This window comes from Cavia porcellus, unplaced genomic scaffold, assembly GCF_034190915.1.
Source record: "Cavia porcellus strain 051 isolate PalLab524CR breed Dunkin Hartley unplaced genomic scaffold, mCavPor4.1 scaffold_18, whole genome shotgun sequence".
Classification (NCBI taxonomy): domain Eukaryota; kingdom Metazoa; phylum Chordata; class Mammalia; order Rodentia; family Caviidae; genus Cavia; species Cavia porcellus.
The window spans coordinates 48,744,979-48,763,447 of NW_026947501.1; the positions used below are offsets into that span (position 1 = coordinate 48,744,979).

Below are 18,469 nucleotides of genomic sequence, written 5' to 3' on the forward strand. Positions count from 1 at the left end.
TGAAGAAGAAACGCACATGCTGTTCATCTGAGCACCTCTCCACCTCAGTCGCAAGAAGCCAGTAATCTGATCCAAAAGCCACCAGAAAGAGTAAAACCCCTAAAGCTCCAAAGAGGGCCCCAAAAAAGATGGCAATATTTAGCCTCATCTTCAATCCACTGGTTTACTCTTAAACAGAATAAGAAATTGGAAAACTCCAGCTTCTCAACAAAAACAGCAAAAACTAAAACTAAAACAAAAGCAAACTTAGATTCTTGAGGGGGCAAGACCTCCAGAAGCTCTCCAGGCTCCCACGCTGTGGGTTTTCTCTTGCTCCCCTCGTGAATTTGGGTCCCCTCTGCTCCGCCCTGGAGGACTCCGGCGGGCAGCTGAAAAGGGCTGCTATTTTAAGGCACTGATTGAATCGCTGCATTTCTCCCCTGGGAATCAAAAAATAGCTGACCTTCCCTGACTATAGGGAGGCGTGGGAGGAGAGGGCTGCAGTGAGTAATCCATGGAAGTGGACAGATGACCAGTGGCTGTGAAGTCACTGACACCACTGGCCCCCAACCCGCAGTGTCTGAACAAGATACTGTGCGTCTGCAGTGACCAACAGAGCCCTTAAGACACTTGAGATTCTCTCTGAAGATGCAAAAATCCCAGCTCTGAAGAACCGCAGAGAGTAAGTTGTAAATCCTCTCTTAATTCTTTGTAAACATTTGGGGATAAAAAACAATCTTTTGGGTCAGTGTCAAGTTTTAGCCATTCACATATCCACTTAAGAGATAAAAAATCTTCAATAGTAACATAATTATTGACAGTATTTTTGTAATGCATTTACTCATTAGTCTTCAACTAAGGACCTAAGAACAGCATTTCCAAGGTGCCTCACAGGTCTATAAAAGTTATTCTGATTAATTACCCCAAAAGTAAACTGATAAGAAAAGTTTCAAAAAATATATTGTTTTCTGAATGAACAAAGGACCTAGTCTACGCTTTACTTTCTCTTCAAAGTATCTAGCTCCTTCCAAATATTAATCATACTTGATGCCTGTACTGACCTCCTAAGAGTTGTGAACCTTCCAGAGTGATCAAAGTGCGTGGTGCACGCTTACATTTAAAGAGTTACCACAGTACACACACTGTCATTAATCCCCTCAAACTGCTCCTGCTCCCTTCACACACATTCATCCTACAACCTCGTCACCTTGTGAGCAGTTCTGAAAGTTCTCAAGTGATTTTGCAAGAGAGAGACAAGATGAGTGTGTTTCAAGGAAGAGAATATGGGGGGGGGGGAGATTAATCACAATACACCCTTTACTGAAATGGACTTGTAAAACTTCGTGCACTCACTTTGTGTGATCAGGCTTCCTGCCTTTTCTTCAAGCCTTGTTGGTTGATTCGCAGCCAGTTCATTTGTCCGTTTGGTTTTCACCTCTGAATGTGCCAGAGAGTGATTGTGTTTATGAGGCTCCCGTGCTATTTATAACCCACTCTGCCCCTTAGGCAGCTGCTTCCTTGTGTCTCAACAATAACAGGACTGCTTCGTCTTCTCAGCAGGTGTCTGAGCCCCACCTGTTTCCTTCACCCCTGTTTTTGGCTTTGTTTGGCATAAACCCGGAACATGAGCCATGTCAGGATGCAGAGCCCTTAGCCAGGATGAAAGGCCCTGGTTGGCCGTGGCTCCATGGAACCTGAAGAGTCAAAGGCCCTCCATGGAGCTCTGAGCCCTGGGAGCCTAAACAGTGAGGGTGAAATTGAATCTGAGAGCTCATCTGAGCTGTCCCTTACCTGGTGTCCAATCTTCTCTGTAAGTTCCCTGAGCTACCCAACCAGACACTTACAGCTGGCGCCACTGCAGGACAACAGGAATGGCCACACAGCTCTGCCTAATTTCTGCCAAAAGCTGTGTGCAGGGCATTTGCAGATATTAGTTTTAATCTGCCCTTTGAAACTGCATGGCTCAAGCTTAAGCCCTCTGTCATGGGACTGGAACTTTCTGATATTTGTGATTATCTCCTGCGCCTCCAACCACAGCCCCACTCTACCTGTATATGCGCTCCTTTCTTCTGAGCTAAATCTTCTGTTCCTTGACTCAGCCCTGAAGATAGCACAACCTTAATTCTTTTCCATTCTGATTCTTTCCTGCAACTGTAAAGCACTCGATTGAAGCAGGGCGCAATAAAGTACTATGGATATGGTTGTTGTTGTTTTTGTTTTGTGGAACTGGCGGCTACAGTTCCTAATAGCCACCAGGGATTCAGACAGAAGAAAAGGCTGCCGCATTGCCAAAGTCAGATCCCAAGCACTGCTTCTGTGGCACAACCACAACCCTGGAAGCCACATACACATATACTTCTTAATGGCTCCTCTGAAGTAAGTGGCAGGAAGTGGGGAGCCAGACCTGGTGGGCAGAGAGGTACCTCTGAGTCCTTATCTCTGGCACCAGCTTGGGCCCTTCCAGTACAGGAAACAATTGGAAGTTTGTCAAGGGCAATTGAAACCTGTCTCTGGGTATGTGGAGGTGAAATTTACATTTTAAAATGGATGTCACTCACTGCAGCACTCTAACAAGTTCATCCATGATCCTCTGAATTTGCCCAGTAGGAGAAACATAGTAATAGCCTTTCAAAGGTGTCCATGCTTTAGTGGCATTAGCTGGGATGATGTTATCCAGAGTGACAGTGACCTGGATTATACAGATGGGGTGATCTAACCATATGAGTACTTAAGTGAAAGGCAGAGAAGTTTCTCGGTGAGGTGTCACAGGGAAAAATGTGACCACAGAAAAAAGTCAAGAACTGCTGTGTGAAGACAGAGGGAGGAAGCCACAAGCCAAGGAATGTAGGTATCTCACAACAGCTAGAAGAGGACAGGATGCAGATTCTTGTCCAGACCCATCAGGAAGAAGGAAACCCCACCAATGCATTTATCTGAATGTAGGAAGAACCCTGGGGAACTTCTCACCTTCAGAATTGTAGGCTAGCAGATTTCTTAAGTTGTCTTAAGACATAGTTTGGAATAATTTATAGATGATATTTCTATGGTCATTTCCTAAATATTATCCCTTCAGTTGGTTAAGACTTTTGGCTTATTCTTGGTGGGAGCTGTGGGCAAAAGCTTACTTCCTCACATATTAACAGCTGTCCTGTTGCTTGGCTACATTATCAACTCCCAAATTTTAACAGAAGATGGGTCTGATTTCGTTCAGTTTCAGAAGATTCAGTCCATGGTAATCCAGCTACAAGGCAGGAACATCATGGTGGCCGAGAAGCAGAGCAAGAGACTAGAACAAGAGAGGAAGGAGAAAGAGACCAGATACAATACCCAAGGTCACAACTCTGTGGCCCATGCAGACATACCCTGAAGTATGCTCTATCTATCTTCCTCATGGCTTCCAAGCCAATCAAACTGTCCCCATCAGGCTTAACCATCACAGCAGGTACACAGAATAAGCATTGCCCTCAATCAAGAGTGGGAGCTTCTTCTCATAGATGAGTGACTCTGGGAAAACGGTCCAACTCTGAGAGTTTCTGTTGGTATGGTGAACAGGGACAATGCCTAAGGGGCTTCCTGGGCTCCATGACAAGACGGCTTATGTCAGCTGAGGTGATGCTGATACCTATACATGTGACTCTGATGTAGCCTCATCAGATTAACTTCTCACCCACCATCCACAGTCCGCCGACGCCCGTCTGCTCACATCATCTTACCTATTGGCCATCAGCAGCTTTCCTGATCACTGTCCATTCTGATTAAGAGGCCCTTCATTTTTTTTTTAACTGTTTATCGGTACCGGGGATCAAACTCATGACCACCTGCTTGCAGGTGCTTATACCGCTGAGCTAAATCCCCAGCCCCCAAGAGGCCCTTCTTGTCTATCTACATCATTAATATGCTCAGCAAAATGTACAAATCTTCTTCCAAGTGCTAGCGGTAACACTGCAAGGAGACCTGCACACAACCAGGCCACATTTTCCTATTTGATGTGCTCCACTCTTCTTCTAGATTGTTAATTCATGTATCTTGAAACAAAATGGGTTAAAAATGGCTGCTCAATGAGTGAGCCATTGAACACTGAATAAATGAATAAAAGCTCTTTATAAAATTTGATTTATTTTCAGACAGATTATACTGGGAACAGCGGTCCCTATTTCTAGAGCATCTTCTTAGGAAGCCAGGAGGAGAAGTTCGAGTGCAAACCAGACATTGCATTTCTATGGAGCCCTGGTGTCATTTTTAATATTACGGACACTACAACTCTTGATTCATTTGGCAAATACTTACAGACAATGTACCACTTGCCTCTACCCTTCTAAGACAGATCCCATGCTGTTTCTTGGAATGGTGACAGTAAATAAATTATTCTCGTCTTTAGCGAGGCAGTAACCGAGAGTATGTCTCTCTTTACATTAGCACCTAGAAAGCCTAGAAGGCCCAGGGGCAAACTACTAATGTAGAGGACCTGATGGAAGATCAATCTTCCCTGACTTCTGAATCTACTTCTGGTGCACCATGTGACAGCCACCACGTTTCTCTTTCTTCCTCACTTTCACATCTTTAACCAACTATTTGTACATATTTACGTAAACTGCCTCAAATAATTCTGAGGAAAGATAAAAGACCAAACAGTGAAACAGATCAACAGAGGCAACTTGCAAAATCAGGTGTGAGAAGAAATACCTGGTTCTATTTGGTTTTGCCATTTGGTAACTTCCTTGAAATCTTTGGTCATCCCCTTCCATTTTTTCCCCTAATTTGTACTATTTCAAAACTCACATCCTAATGGAGGATGAGTTTGATTTAGTTCAAAGATTCAGAGGATTCAGTCCATAGTAATCTGGACCACAGGATTTTACACAATTTCATTTGTAGGTGCCCTTCATTTCCTGGAAATGACATTAAGAGTTTCCAGTCACTAGAGAAAACTGGTCAAAAGTTCAAAAATCCATCTTTTGAAATCTGGAGTATGCTGAGATCATAAACACACCCAGATGTGTTTGTACCTCATCACCACGTACACTGTTACTTAGCAAAAGTCTAGTTGTATTTTCATTTGTGAGTGATAATGAACAAAAGTTCCTTTTTCTAAGGTCAAAATTTCTAACCCTCATGTTGCAATATTCTAAATCATCAGAGTATTTAATAAAGCTAAACATCCTTAAAACAAAAGTCAGATACACTTTATTTTAAAAATATGCCAGCACAGTAGTGTCCAGCATTCAACAAGGCTGAGCACATCTGTAAACAAATATAGAGACCAAACTCTTCCAGCTGAGAATCTGTGTTCCAGAAAGATAGAATGATTCACCAAAGGAAACCAAAAAGTATTTTTTTAAAAAATATACTTTAGGGTAGATTTTTTGTTCATGCGATAAATATTGTAGGTCTACTGTATCCACAATATCTTAAGTCTCTGAAAATTAAAAGCTTTTTAACAAGTGTGGTCTGGTGGGCACGACGCAATATAAAACTAATGAGGAATCTCAACTGTTTTATTGCATAAAAATATATGTGTTTGATTACAGTGTCTGGGGGTGTTGTGCTAAGTAATACATGGGATATGCATGCTGTGTCTTTTCTGAAACACCCCAAATTTTGAATTTTAAAGCCCATAAATTACAGAAAAGGGATTGTGGCCCATAGCCCACACCTAAGACAGTGAACTGAGTAATGATACTAAATAATTAACTGGTCCCTGTGAGCACTACTGAAACAGATGATTACCGCTCTGGGCCACATGTCTTCTTGGTGCTAGTGACCCTTTTCACTTTAGTCTTGCTTTATAGACGCTCACAGTTCCTGTGTGATACCCTCTTCCTCACCACCTCTCCCACTAACGCACACACGGTCCCATCCTAAGCGTTTTGAGATACGATTCACAGATCTCCTTATATGTGTTACAAGAACAATAAACTCTATGGGGGGAATAAGTGGTTCCTTTTTTGCTTACTGTCGTCTCTAACTGCCACAGTACACCCCCATCATAGCTCAATTAAAACTTAGGGAGTTGAACAGACTTGGTTTGGACACTGCCATCTGCTGGCCACGGATGAAAATTAGCATCCCATAAAATACTATGTCCATTGTTGGAATTTTTACACATCAAAAATATTCTAGAGCCAAGATTTGTTAGCCGCACAGTATTTGATATGGAACAGCCTTAATTAAGAGGTTTCATGCCAAAGTAATTTATACGAAACACAACTGTAGCAGGCTCTGGGTGCCTACTGATGTCATCCATGTGGACAGATTACTCTCTGGTACACTAGCCTCACTTACATGAGTATCTCACATTGAGAAGTTATATTAACAACACTTTCCACTCTTCAAAAGGCTGTGCTGCCTCATTGTGGTGCTCTTCCACAAAGCACCATCAGTGTGTCTAAGCACATTAACTCTTGAAAGAATTCATCACAACACGCACTTCAGCAAGTCTGAAAGGAAATGGGTTTCCCTGACTTATTAGAGAACCAGGATTTTATGTATTTATTTATGTACTGGATGCTTGAAAATAGCTTGAAGAATCACTGATGATCATTTTCAAAGATTTCCCTTTTTGTCTTTGGGAGAACATTCTGTTGTGCAAATCATAGAGCCAGACACATGAAAGTCAACATGAAGAGGAAAGATTCCAGATGCCAGAAAGGAGAAGTCTTTTCTCAAAAGATCTCCAGATGGCGGAATTTCCTTAGGACAGCAGCAACACCAACAAAGTACAGACACAAGCGTGACTGTTCTCTGCACCACAGGACACGCATCCTGCGAGGGGTGATTTGCGGTTCAAACCATGTGCGTGTTATGGCAGAGTTCTACAGATCAGGTGTGTGACGTTCTCTGGGTTGTTCTATAACTTTCTTTGTCTTTGGTTCTCTACCTCAATGTATAATTTTTGGCATTTATCTTCCTTGATCTTCTACCTCCTGGAGTTTGGTGTTGCCCACTAAATTTGGAAAATTCTAACCCATCATTACTTCAAATAATTGTTCTTTTCCGCCTTTTGGTATTTACTATGGTATATGCTTACCTTACAACTCTTGAAATTTTTCCATACTTTATGAATATTTCATTCTTTGAAAAATCATTTTTTCTTTCCTTTTCAGTTTGAGAACTTTTCTGCCGACATTCCAAAAGGTTCAATGTTTCTTTCCTTGACTGAACTCGTCCCACTAATAATCCCAAGACTGGGTCACCTCTGAGACTCTCCAATGCTTGCTTTGTCTCTTTAGACTGTCTTGTCTTTCAGCATGAACGATAGATTTTGTTGTTGGAGTCTGTTGCAGGAAGTGTGTTGGCCTGTTGTCTCAATTCTCCCACACACCTGTGCAAAATTTTCAGTCTGTCTGTGTTTTTTCTTTTATAAATATAGGTCTGGTAACTTTCAGGCTCCAGGGCTGGGGATTTAGCTCAGTGGCTTAAGTGTATGCCTGGCAAGCCTGAGGTCATGAGTTTGATCCCCAGCACCAAATAAAAAAAAAAAAAAACCAAAAAACCTCTTTCAGGTTCTTTATATGTCGGAGCAAAGACTAAATGCACTTGAAATTTTTTCTCTGCAGACTCCTAGAACACGCAGCCCTTTACATCTGTCATCTTTATCAAACAAGATCATGCTGACAATCATTCATAAACAATTGGTAGTTCAGGATTTTTATCGCTACCTAGTATTCTCCTATGGATATACCGTATTTGTTTCTCCCTTCTTGTGCTGGATGGAAATTTGGGTTTATTTCCAATTCATACACTAGGAGGATGCTTAACTTTCTAATGAATCACTAATCTCTTTTCCAAAACCGTCACACAACTGCACATTCCCACAAGCATTACTTTTTCATGTCTTACCAACTCTTGGTTCTCTTTTAACCTGTAAAATGACAACTCATCAATATGGCATGGTAGAAATGACTATTAAATAATAATCTTCCAGTTCCTGATTGTACTATGTGTCTCCAATTATTTTTGTCTTTTTTCCATCTTAATAATGTTCTATAGTTTTCAGTGTATTTGACTTGGTTGGGTCTTTGATCTGATCTTACCACAGCTAGAAACTAAGCCTACTATAATTCACAGGTGACAGCAGAAGACAGGCGACTCCCAGGTCAGAGATAACGAAGCTCTTTTACACACAGTACAGCAAGTAATACAAACGACTGCACATATGTATCCACATGTCTTGGGGTTACAGCCCAGGAAAGTCACAGTAACAGACTCCTGTGAATGCTGACGAGCAGTAGTCTGCATCACACTGAAGAATACGGAGCTTCAGGTACCCACTGCTTTTGTAAACCGGAAATAAGCTTTCTTCTCAGCCAGTCAGCAGACATTCCCTCATTTCTCAAGGTCACGAGATGTCGATGTCCGCTCCCGGCCGGCAGGAAGGACACACGACAAAGTCTGGTAGTGGACAACCTTTTCTTTTTATTTTCCTTCTCCGTACAGCCTGCCCTGGGTTCTCCCAGCTGAAGCCTCCTCTGGTCCGCTCCCCGCGGCTCCTTTTGTGCTTCAGTCTGCCCCAAAGCCTCTACCGGTCCGCTCTCCGCGGCTCCTTTTGGGCTTCTACTTCCGGGCTTCTATCTGGCTTCTTCTTCCGCCCAGGGGTGGCACCGGTATATATACGGGTACAGTGTCCAATCATGTTAAAGTAAGCAAGGCAAGCTGATTGGCTAACATCATCAGTTGCCAGGCAGACTATATTGTTGAGCGGGTTGTTTACGCGGTAAGCAGGAAACTAACATATTCGATGGGAGGGGTAATCTACCTCAGGCCTCACTCTTTACTACAGGCCTCACGTCCGCCAAGTGAGGCGACCGGGCTCGGGGCTGCGGCTCCCAACATCTCCCCCTTTTTTATTTTTTTTTTTTTATAAATGTGCGCATCGTAGCCCTTCCTGGACTGGGTGCAGAGGCTTATGCCCTATGCGTAGGCCCACCGTAGGTCCTTGGCTTAGACCCTGGTCGGCCGTCCCATGGTCCGCCAAGGCCCTGAGGCCCTCGTCCTTTTTCTAGGGCCAGGCACAAACTGGACGGAACCTGGATGCACACAAGCTTGCACTCATTCTCTCTCCGTAAAGAAATCCCCTCGGAGAGAAATTTAGACCTGGGCAGCATCTAACAGTCCAGCGGCTTACGTGCAGGATGGGGTAGGGCCTGGCTTAGGTCGAGTCGTGCTGGGGAGGCACGCTCTTACCCGTCATTGACTCATCTACCCTGCTATATCATAATTTTTTAGAGGAGGAGTGTGGGAAGTTCACCGTCCCTAGACTCGGTCGTAGGCTAGGCGAGCGAGCCATGCATATGCCTGAGGATCTTCTTGTCCATTTCGGGCTACCGCTATTTCTATTCATCTTGTTGGTTGGTCTGTGATGGATCTCCAGTAGGGCAGGTCTGATCTTTAGTCGAGGGCTTTGTTGTCCGTGTCAGTCTCTCCGGTATCCACAGTGGTTCTCGTCCCGATTCCTGTGGGAAAACACAAACCGCGCCTCGGTTCCAGCTGATTACCGGATCCGGGCCCATCCATTGTCCTGTCAGGACATCTTTCCACTTCACCCACCCTTTATGGTTGGGGGAAGGGTTGCAGTGCTCCACAGCTGGGGAGCGATTATCATTATTTAAATTTAAAAAATTGTGTGTGAATAGTGCCATGGATAATCGTGCCTTTGGGGCCAGGCCTTGGCCTACTCCCCCTTTTTGTTTTTGTAAAATTTCTTTGAGGCTTCTATGAGCCCTCTCAATGATTCCTTGACCTTGGGGATTGTATGGGATACCATGTTTTAATTGAACCTCCATCATTTTGCAGAACTCATTGAAAGCTTTGCCTATATAGGCTGGTCCATTATCAGTTTTTAATATTTTTGGTTTGCCCCATGCGGCCCAAGCTGCCAGGCAATGATTGATCACATTAGACACTTTTTCACCTGTTTCTGCTGTTGCAAATATGACGCGAGAACAGGTGTCTGTGGAAACATGAACATATTTAAGAGTCCCAAACTCCTGTATATGTGTGATGTCCATCTGCCAAACATCACCAGGGATCAAACCTCGAGGGTTTACTCCCATCGGTATGGCAGGTTTGTATGTGGCACAGGAGTCACATAGTCGCACGATATCTCGTGCATCTGCTCTAGAAACATGGAAATGGTTTGCTAGTGTCCTGGCATTGACATGAAACTTATCATGGAAGGCACGGGCTCGCTCGATTGGTGTTAGTAAGGTAAAAATCCATAACGGGCGAGTGGCAGTGTCAGCAGCCGCATTCCCCTGTGCCATAGGCCCTGGCAGGGATGTATGTGCTCTTATGTGGGTGGTGAAGACCTTATGGTGTCTGTTCTGAAGCAATGTCTGGATAGACAGGAACAGCCCAGCCACTGTGGAAGTGGATCTAATTAAACCAGCAGTCTCAAGCACTTGCATAGCATTGACCACATACCTAGAATCGGAGACAATGTTAATGGCCTCTGAGAACCGTTCAAGAATCATTTTAACGATCTGCAGTTCCACCACCTGAGGCTGATCTGGTTCAAATTGTATGGTAACCGGGGGCTTGCCTAGGATCACATAGGCGCCTATCCCCGTCTTAGAGCCATCTGTGTATATTGTAGTTGCTGGGACTAATGGCTCAGAGGCAGTAACCTTTGGAAAAATTATAGGGTGCTGAGTGACAAATGACAAGATAGGGTCTTTAGGGTATTGATTGTTTATATCCCCATGGAAAACACATCTCAGAATGGCCCAAGTATCTATGCAGGCAGCCAGGGTCTTGATCTGGCTGGCGGTATAGGGTACTCGGATGGCTTGTGGTCCTGAGCCAAAATGTTGGACAGCTCTATCATGCGCTTCAAGGGCCAATGAAGCGACTGCCTCCGGGTAATGCTCTATGACTTTTGCAGGTGAGACCTTAGGGTGTATCCACAGTAGTGGTCCTTTCTGCCAAATCACCGCTGTAGGCTGTAGACTAGTCTGTAGCAAACAGACATCAAAGGGTCGCCCCGGTTCAATTCTGTGTAAGGTAGCCCCACCTAAGGCTTCCTCCACTCTCTGTAAGGCAGCTCTTGCCTCAGGAGTGAGCCTCCTGTGGGAGGCTATATCTGGGTCTCCCTTCAGAAGGTCGAACAGGGGTTTGAGATCTGAATTTGGTATATGTAAATATGGCCTAATCCAATTAATGTCTCCCAATAGCTTTTGCATGTCATTTAGGGTCCTAACGCCATCCGTCCTAATGGTGACCTTCTGCGGAGAGACTAGCATAGGGGAGATTCTCGCGCCTAAGTAGGTCACCATTTCTCCTCCCTGAATCTTGTCGGGGGCAACATGTAGATTAGCTTGTCTCAGGGCCTCGACCAACTGGCTGAGCATATTATTTAGCATGTCTGGGTCCCTGCCGCTGAGCAAAAGGTCGTCCATGTAATGCATACATCTTATCTTGGGAAAGGATTTTCGTAGGGGGGCCAGTAGGGAATCAAGGTAAATCTGACACATAGTGGGACTGTTGGCCATGCCTTGGGGCAACGTTACCCACTCGTATCTGAGATCAGGGCTTTCTTGGTTAATGGTGGGCAAAGTAAAGGCAAACCTATGAGTGTCCTCTGGGTGCAGGGGAATTGAGAAGAAACAGTCTCTAAGGTCTATAACATAAACTGGCCAGGACTGAGGGATGGCTGAGAGAGCTGGCAGCCCCCTCTGGACCGCCCCCAGGGACTGCATCTGCGCGTTGACCGCCCTTAGATCATGGAGCAGCCTCCACTTGCCAGACTTTTTCTTAATTATAAAAATGGGGGTGTTCCATGGGGAGGTTGACGGCTTAATATGTCCTAATCTGAGTTGTGTACTGACTATTTCTGACAAGGCTAATAGCTTCTCCTTAGGCAGGGGCCACTGAGGTACCCAAACTGGATCATTTGATTTCCAGGTGATTTTGATCAAAGTGGGTAGGAGAGCTTCTTCAGCGGCCCCTAAGAAAAACCCAATCCTTGCCTACCTTTTTTGTTCTCTACTGGTATTGGGGATGTCCGACCCTGCAGGGCATTGCCCAAGCCTTTGCCGGGGGTATATCCCTGGTTCCTGAGTATATCCTTAGCCTGGGGGGAGCAGTTTGACGTAAGCGTGACATCCATCTGAGTGAGGATGTCCCTTCCCCATAGAGACACTGGCAACTGCAACACAAACGGTTGGAAATGGCCCTGATGACCCTCCTCATCGCACCAGAGCAGGGTTGAAGCACTAACCTGAGGAGCTGACACCATCCCCAGGCCCTGCAGCGTGTTATCTGCAGTGTTGGTGGGCCAGTTGGAAGGCCAATCCTTTCTGGAGATAATGGAACGGTCAGCTCCTGTGTCTAGGAGCCCTGTTATATTCTTGCCATTGACCTTAAGTGAGAGCATGGGCCTTTTATCAAGTGTCATATGGAGTCCCTCAAAGACTTCCCCTGAGGAACCGAAACCTTGACTTTCTCTAATTTTCTGCTTTGAGGGAAATCTCTTGTGGAGACTGGGGAGCAGCAAGAGCTGCGCTATCTTGTCTCCTTTATTAATTACCATAGTACCCACAAGAGATTGAACCATAATTTTAATATGTCCTGTGTAGTCTGAGTCTATGACCCCCGGGACTACTGTGAGACCCCGAAGGGCCGTGGAGGATCTCCCGATCACCAGACCCACGGAATTTTTGGGTAACGGTCCCTTAAAAGTGGTTTCAACCACTTGAACACCCATATCAGGCACTAATATAAGTCCTGAGGCGACACTGAGGTCCACACCTGCTGACCCAGGGGTGGCCCTTGTTGAAGGCTGCCACCCTGAGCTGTCCTGTCTCTGGGGCGGGGGCCCGCCTGTGAAGGGGGCCCCCTCTGGCCGTTTTTTGGCTCTCTAGCATCTTGTCCACAAATACGGTTGCCCTGAGCATCAAAGACCGACCTACACTCCTCAGCTTTGTGTGATCCCTTCTTGCATCGCCCACAAACATATGGTTCTTCATTCCTAGGGCGAGGCCTAGCATCTGCATTGTTTGGGCAGTGACGTTTAATGTGTCCTGGCTCCCCGCAGGCAAAACACCCTTTAGCCTTACATTCCCCTTCTAACCCGCGAGGTCCCCTCTGCTGTATAGCCGCGGCCAGGAGAGCAGCCACTCCCGAGTTGGAGAGCGGCCCCCCTATCTCTCTGCATATCCTAATCCAGGCATTGAGGTCCTTGTTCTTATGAGGAGCTATCGCTGCCTTGCACTCCTTTGTACACTGTTCGAAAATCAGCTGCCTTACCAGCGGTCGAGCCACTCCCGGATCAGAAAATATCTTATCGGCAGCATCTTGCATTCGGGCCACAAAGTCAACAAATGGCTCTGTGGTACCCTGAATTATTTTTGAAAGACACAAGGAGGCTGTTCCAGCACCACTTACTTGCTTCCAGGCGCGGAGTCCTATGGCATTGATTTGCTCATAGACAGCGCCGGGGAACTGGGTCTGGTCATCAGCGTGCCGACCTTCTCCCATAAGCATTTCCTTGTTCCACCCCCGGTTTCCTCGATTGGCGTTTTTCTCAGCCTGCTCGGCAGAGAACTCTGCATACCAGGCTCGCCAATCCAGGTAACTGCCCGAGGGCAGACAGGCCTTTGCCAGCTGAATCCAGTCCGCGGGGGTGAGGGGCCCAGAAGACAGATTCTCCAGCATGGCAATGGTGTAAGGCGCAGTCGGCCCAAAGGTTGTAACTGCATTTTTAAGTTCTCTAATCTGCTTTATCTCAAAAGGCTCCCATACATTGCGTCCCTGGCCCATAGCTACTTGTACAGGAAATATCTCGTAGGGGCCACTATCTATCCCAGGTGGATGTACCTCATGAGACAAGCGTCCCCCCTGCCAAAGCCGCCTGTAAAAATACCGACCCGCCGGCGGCGGAGCATAAGACGGCGGCCGTGATTGGGCGGAAAATGGGGGCCCGTGCATCACTTTCTGTTCTGGCGAAAGGGGAGGGAGCTCCCAGGCGGCCGCCTCGTGGCGAGGGATCGCCTCCCTCTCGCGCTGAGGAGCGCTCAGGAGCTCTCTACTCCTCCGCAGACCAGGTTGAGCAGAGCGCAATTCGCGGCGTGACGCTGGAAAAGAACCCTGCGACTCCTTATTGAGCGACTTAGGCTCCTGACAGCTGGTCTCTTTGGCCTCCCTGCCATTCAACTTTCCCTCGTCCTCGGAGTCAGACGACTCCGAGGCTAGAGCCCCGTCCTCCTCCTTAGCATCCTTGTTCCCCTTGACGGACCCCTCTCGGGAGCTCCCTGACTGGGCCTGCTCAGATACCCTGCGTACTTTTGTAAGCTCTTGAGAGCTTTCTCCACAACCACCCTCGCTCTTAGTGCCGCTACCTAGCATGTTTCCCATTTTTTAATATGTTACTCACCGCGTGAGGCCCAAGGAATCCGCCACTTACGCGTGAGCCTGAGGGGAGTCTAAAAGCCCTGTAGGTGCGCGCCACCCAGAGCCCAGGCTTATCCCCAACTCACCTGTCTCGCAGCTCTGTACTGGAGCGTTGTCCACTTCCACGTCTCGGGGGTGATCAGTCCCCGGGCGGGCCTCCAAATGTCGATGTCCGCTCCCGGCCGGCAGGAAGGACACACGACAAAGTCTGGTAGTGGACAACCTTTTCTTTTTATTTTCCTTCTCCGTACAGCCTGCCCTGGGTTCTCCCAGCTGAAGCCTCCTCTGGTCCGCTCCCCGCGGCTCCTTTTGTGCTTCAGTCTGCCCCAAAGCCTCTACCGGTCCGCTCTCCGCGGCTCCTTTTGGGCTTCTACTTCCGGGCTTCTATCTGGCTTCTTCTTCCGCCCAGGGGTGGCACCGGTATATATACGGGTACAGTGTCCAATCATGTTAAAGTAAGCAAGGCAAGCTGATTGGCTAACATCATCAGTTGCCAGGCAGACTATATTGTTGAGCGGGTTGTTTACGCGGTAAGCAGGAAACTAACATATTCGATGGGAGGGGTAATCTACCTCAGGCCTCACTCTTTACTACAGGCCTCACGTCCGCCAAGTGAGGCGACCGGGCTCGGGGCTGCGGCTCCCAACAACGAGATATACAGTCATCCCTGGGGAATGGCTCAAATACAAGAATGGTCTAGGTCTTTGCCATTTTGGTGCAGCCACCATGAAATGTAGGAAGGAATTCAATAGATTCAAGGATTATCTGCACATCTCTAGTCACATTTATCCTTATGTCCTGTTTTAGATAAAAATTGTTGACCGGCGCAGCCCCAATGAAACAGGAGACAGGAGACTCTCTTGTGGACGACAGTTAACTGCTGCTTTATTCACGCGGGCTCTGGTTTATATATTTGGCCGTGACCAATCACAGGCTGCCACGAGGAAGCAGGGTGGGAATGGGACGCAGGCTCCGGCTACCATATCCAGCTGTGACCAATCAGGAGTTGCCACAGAGTACGGAGTGAGCACGAAGTGCGCACGGGTTGGCTAATTTAAAGAGGGACGTAGCGCATTGCGGAAGTTGGCGTGGTCCTTAGTCCCGGGTGGGGTATGGTATGTTGAGCGCCTGCGCCCAACAAATTGTTCTTAAACTCCACTTTCTAACAGCACACATGAATAAAATTGTATACTGACCTTGTATTCTCCAACCTCACCCAACTCACTTTATTAGTTCTATGTCGATTCCTTAGAATTTTCTATGTAGTGACTATGTGATTTGTAAACAAAGGCAGTTTTACATCTTTTCAAATCTTTTACGTCTTTTTCTTGCCTGTTTTAGAAAGGTGGAACAATGAGGAAAAGACACTGGGAAGCCACCAGCTAGCACTCCTGTAGAAAAAGTGTTCAGCCACTTTCAGGGCAACTGGGGAGGCTGACCTGGAAACCAGCGGGGATGCCAGTGAAATGGGCTGCGTGCATGGAAGTCCCGGAAACTAACTGGGGATGGAGGACCCCAGATTTCCCACAATTGTCTCCCTGCCACACACTACGAAAGCAGGAAGAGAGGGAGACACCAAGGCTGGGAGTGAAGCCCCTTCCTCTGAGTGTCCTTAGCACCATCTCCTGGGAAAGTTTAACATGGTGGTATTAGTAAAGGGCGAATCTTACAGGGTCCACCTCCAGGATCACAAAGCAGGCAATAATGAGAATATTTGAAGCTGAGAGCGACACATTTATGACTGGGAACAGTCCACCCTATTCAGGTCTCAGACGCATCCTTTATCTCATTTCAACTCCATAAAGCAGACAAAAACTCAGTTTCCACTTTACACTGTTTTCAGCATCAATACTACTCATGGTTGGTTACAGTAATATCTTCTCAACGGAGTCAATATCATTGAGTAGTGTCACCTAAACATTAAGTTTTCAGCTTCCAACTGCTTTTACGTAGAATTACATTTGGAAGGAGAAAATGGTTAGCATATCATAAATAAGCATACATATAAACAGAAAATATTCAAAACCTAATGTTGTAACAACACAAAGCCATAGATAATATCTGTGGATTCTTTCTTTTGCCACCACTTTCACCAATTTTGACTTGTCTTAAGCCAAAATATCACCTGCTTGGCACTGGTTAGCACATTCAGTGATGAAAGAATCTTTCATGAAGAATGTGATTCTCTCAGTTTTACTTTTTGCATGTGTTTGTGGCTTTCCAGATATAGTCCTTCATGGCCCTTCTGTATGACATCAATTCAAATTCAACCACCAGACCACTGAATAACCATCTTCCAAAATGCCCCAGTGGTGGTCTCATCTCCGAATTTGATACAACTTTTATTTTGCTTTGTGCTGTATCTTAGGATCCAAGGTCTCTAAACCAGCAGAGTGGAAAGCTGTTGGACAAGAAAGGAATCATTTCATCAGTAATTCTGAAAGGAAAATGACCACCTTCTCCTGATTTCCAAATCCACGTAGCCTGAGGATAGAGAAGAGACCCCCATAAATGAACTCTGACTCAAAGCACAATCTACATGCATCAAGACATAAATCTATCTTTTAGACTGTTACAAAGTCAGCTGGTTCAATAAAGAAAGGCACCGTTACCGTTTAGATCTTAAAATGTTCCCCCAAAGTTTTGTTTGCAGGTGGGTCCTGGTTGCAAGTTGCAGATGATGGGGGCTGTGACCTGGAAATGTGTATTCTTGCGCCTTGACCTTGTCCCTTGCTCCTCCTCCATGCTGGTTTCTGCATTGGAGCCACGTGACTATGTGTAAAACCTGAGCCAAAATAAACCTACCCACCGTTCAGTTATGGGTGTGAGGTATTCTGTACCAGTGACAAGAAAGCGATGGCAGCAGAACCAGAACACTGACCAGGAACGGTGATCTGTGAATGACATCATGGTGGTAGGGTTCTGTGGTCACAAGGACGGTGGTGTTGTCACAAGCACTCTGAACCGAATAGGAAGATCCAGACCCAGAATGTGTCTTTCTTCCACTGAGGACCACTGCACCTTCCATGGAGGAGGAGGACTAACTAATCAGCGGTCTGTCAGGTCACTAACAAGGCTCCTCCAGGGAACTCCGTGGTAGAGGCAGAGCAGGATCTCCCTGTGTGTCTCTTTGATTTGCGGATTAGGCATAACAGAATAGCATGAGAAAGGGTCCCTGCTCCTTCTGACACTTCCATTCACACACCTCTCTAGATTCCCTTGTTGCTAATCTATTTCATCAGAAAGCTCCCAGGAAAAGTATTGGTTTTTTCTATTTCTCACCCTAGACCAACCAGACAGCCAACAGTATCACTTTAAGTGTCAACTACTGGACATATTTTTATTTACCACTGTCTTCCAGAGCTACTCCTCAGTAGTCCTGTAAGACTCCCAGCTGTCCACTTTCCAGTTCCACCAGAACATCATGCATCTGTGTTTGTGCATCAGGCTCCAGTTTGCTTTTTCCTTGGAAAACCGGAAGGAACTCTTCAGGGGACCACAGGCAAGGATGGAGAAGGGAGAGGCAGGGCAGCCCGTTTTAGGGCTGAAGGGTTTTGAATCATACTACAAACTTTGACAATGTAATTGTACCCTCTAGAAGAGCACCAAATTGATCTGCTGACAGTGCACACATGTACCTTACATATACGTGAGTATAGTCAGCTGAAAAATGGCTCCTCCAAAGATATTCACGTCCTAATCCTTAACCTGTGAACATGACCTTACATGGTCTGCACTATCCTTACATGAAAAATCAAAGGTGATTTAAGTTAAAGATCAAGAAATGGGAAGACTGCCTGGGATTACTCTGGTAGGCGTTAAATGTAACTGTAAGTGTCCTTAACAGGGAAATGTGGAGATCTGACACAAAGGAGGCAGTGGGCGATTTGAAGATCCTAGCCTTAAGGGCTGGAGCGATGTAGCTTCAAGCCAAAGAACACCCATAGCAGCCAGAAACTGAAAAGCACAAGATATAATTACTCTCTGGAGCTTCTGGAGGGCCCATACTCCCTGACACTTTTCAGTAATACTTAAATATCTTGCTACCAATACTGTAAAAGAATAAATTTCTGTTATTTTCAACCAGCAAATTAGTGTTAAC

The 18,469-nt window shown here is 46.0% G+C and overlaps 1 protein-coding gene and 1 long non-coding RNA gene across 3 annotated transcripts in view; one reads left to right on the forward strand and one right to left on the reverse strand.

Moving 5' to 3' along the window:
* Tmem182 (transmembrane protein 182) overlaps positions 1-396 on the reverse strand; it is a 42,383-nt gene extending 41,987 nt beyond the window's left edge. Inside the window, exon 1 of one of the 2 annotated variants that reach the window (XM_023565836.2) lies at positions 17-396. In XM_023565836.2, coding sequence (XP_023421604.1) covers positions 17-148 — 132 coding nt within the window. In that variant the 5' untranslated portion in view covers positions 149-396. The remainder of the gene's footprint in view (positions 1-16) is intronic. The other variant, XM_003471601.3, reaches the window with a different exon arrangement.
* On the forward strand, positions 358-17,182 carry LOC134471345 (uncharacterized). The gene is made up of 2 exons (XR_010040749.1): positions 358-661; positions 16,736-17,182. It is a non-coding gene; the product is annotated as an uncharacterized LOC134471345 (long non-coding RNA).
* The last annotated feature ends 1,287 nt before the right edge of the window (positions 17,183-18,469 follow it).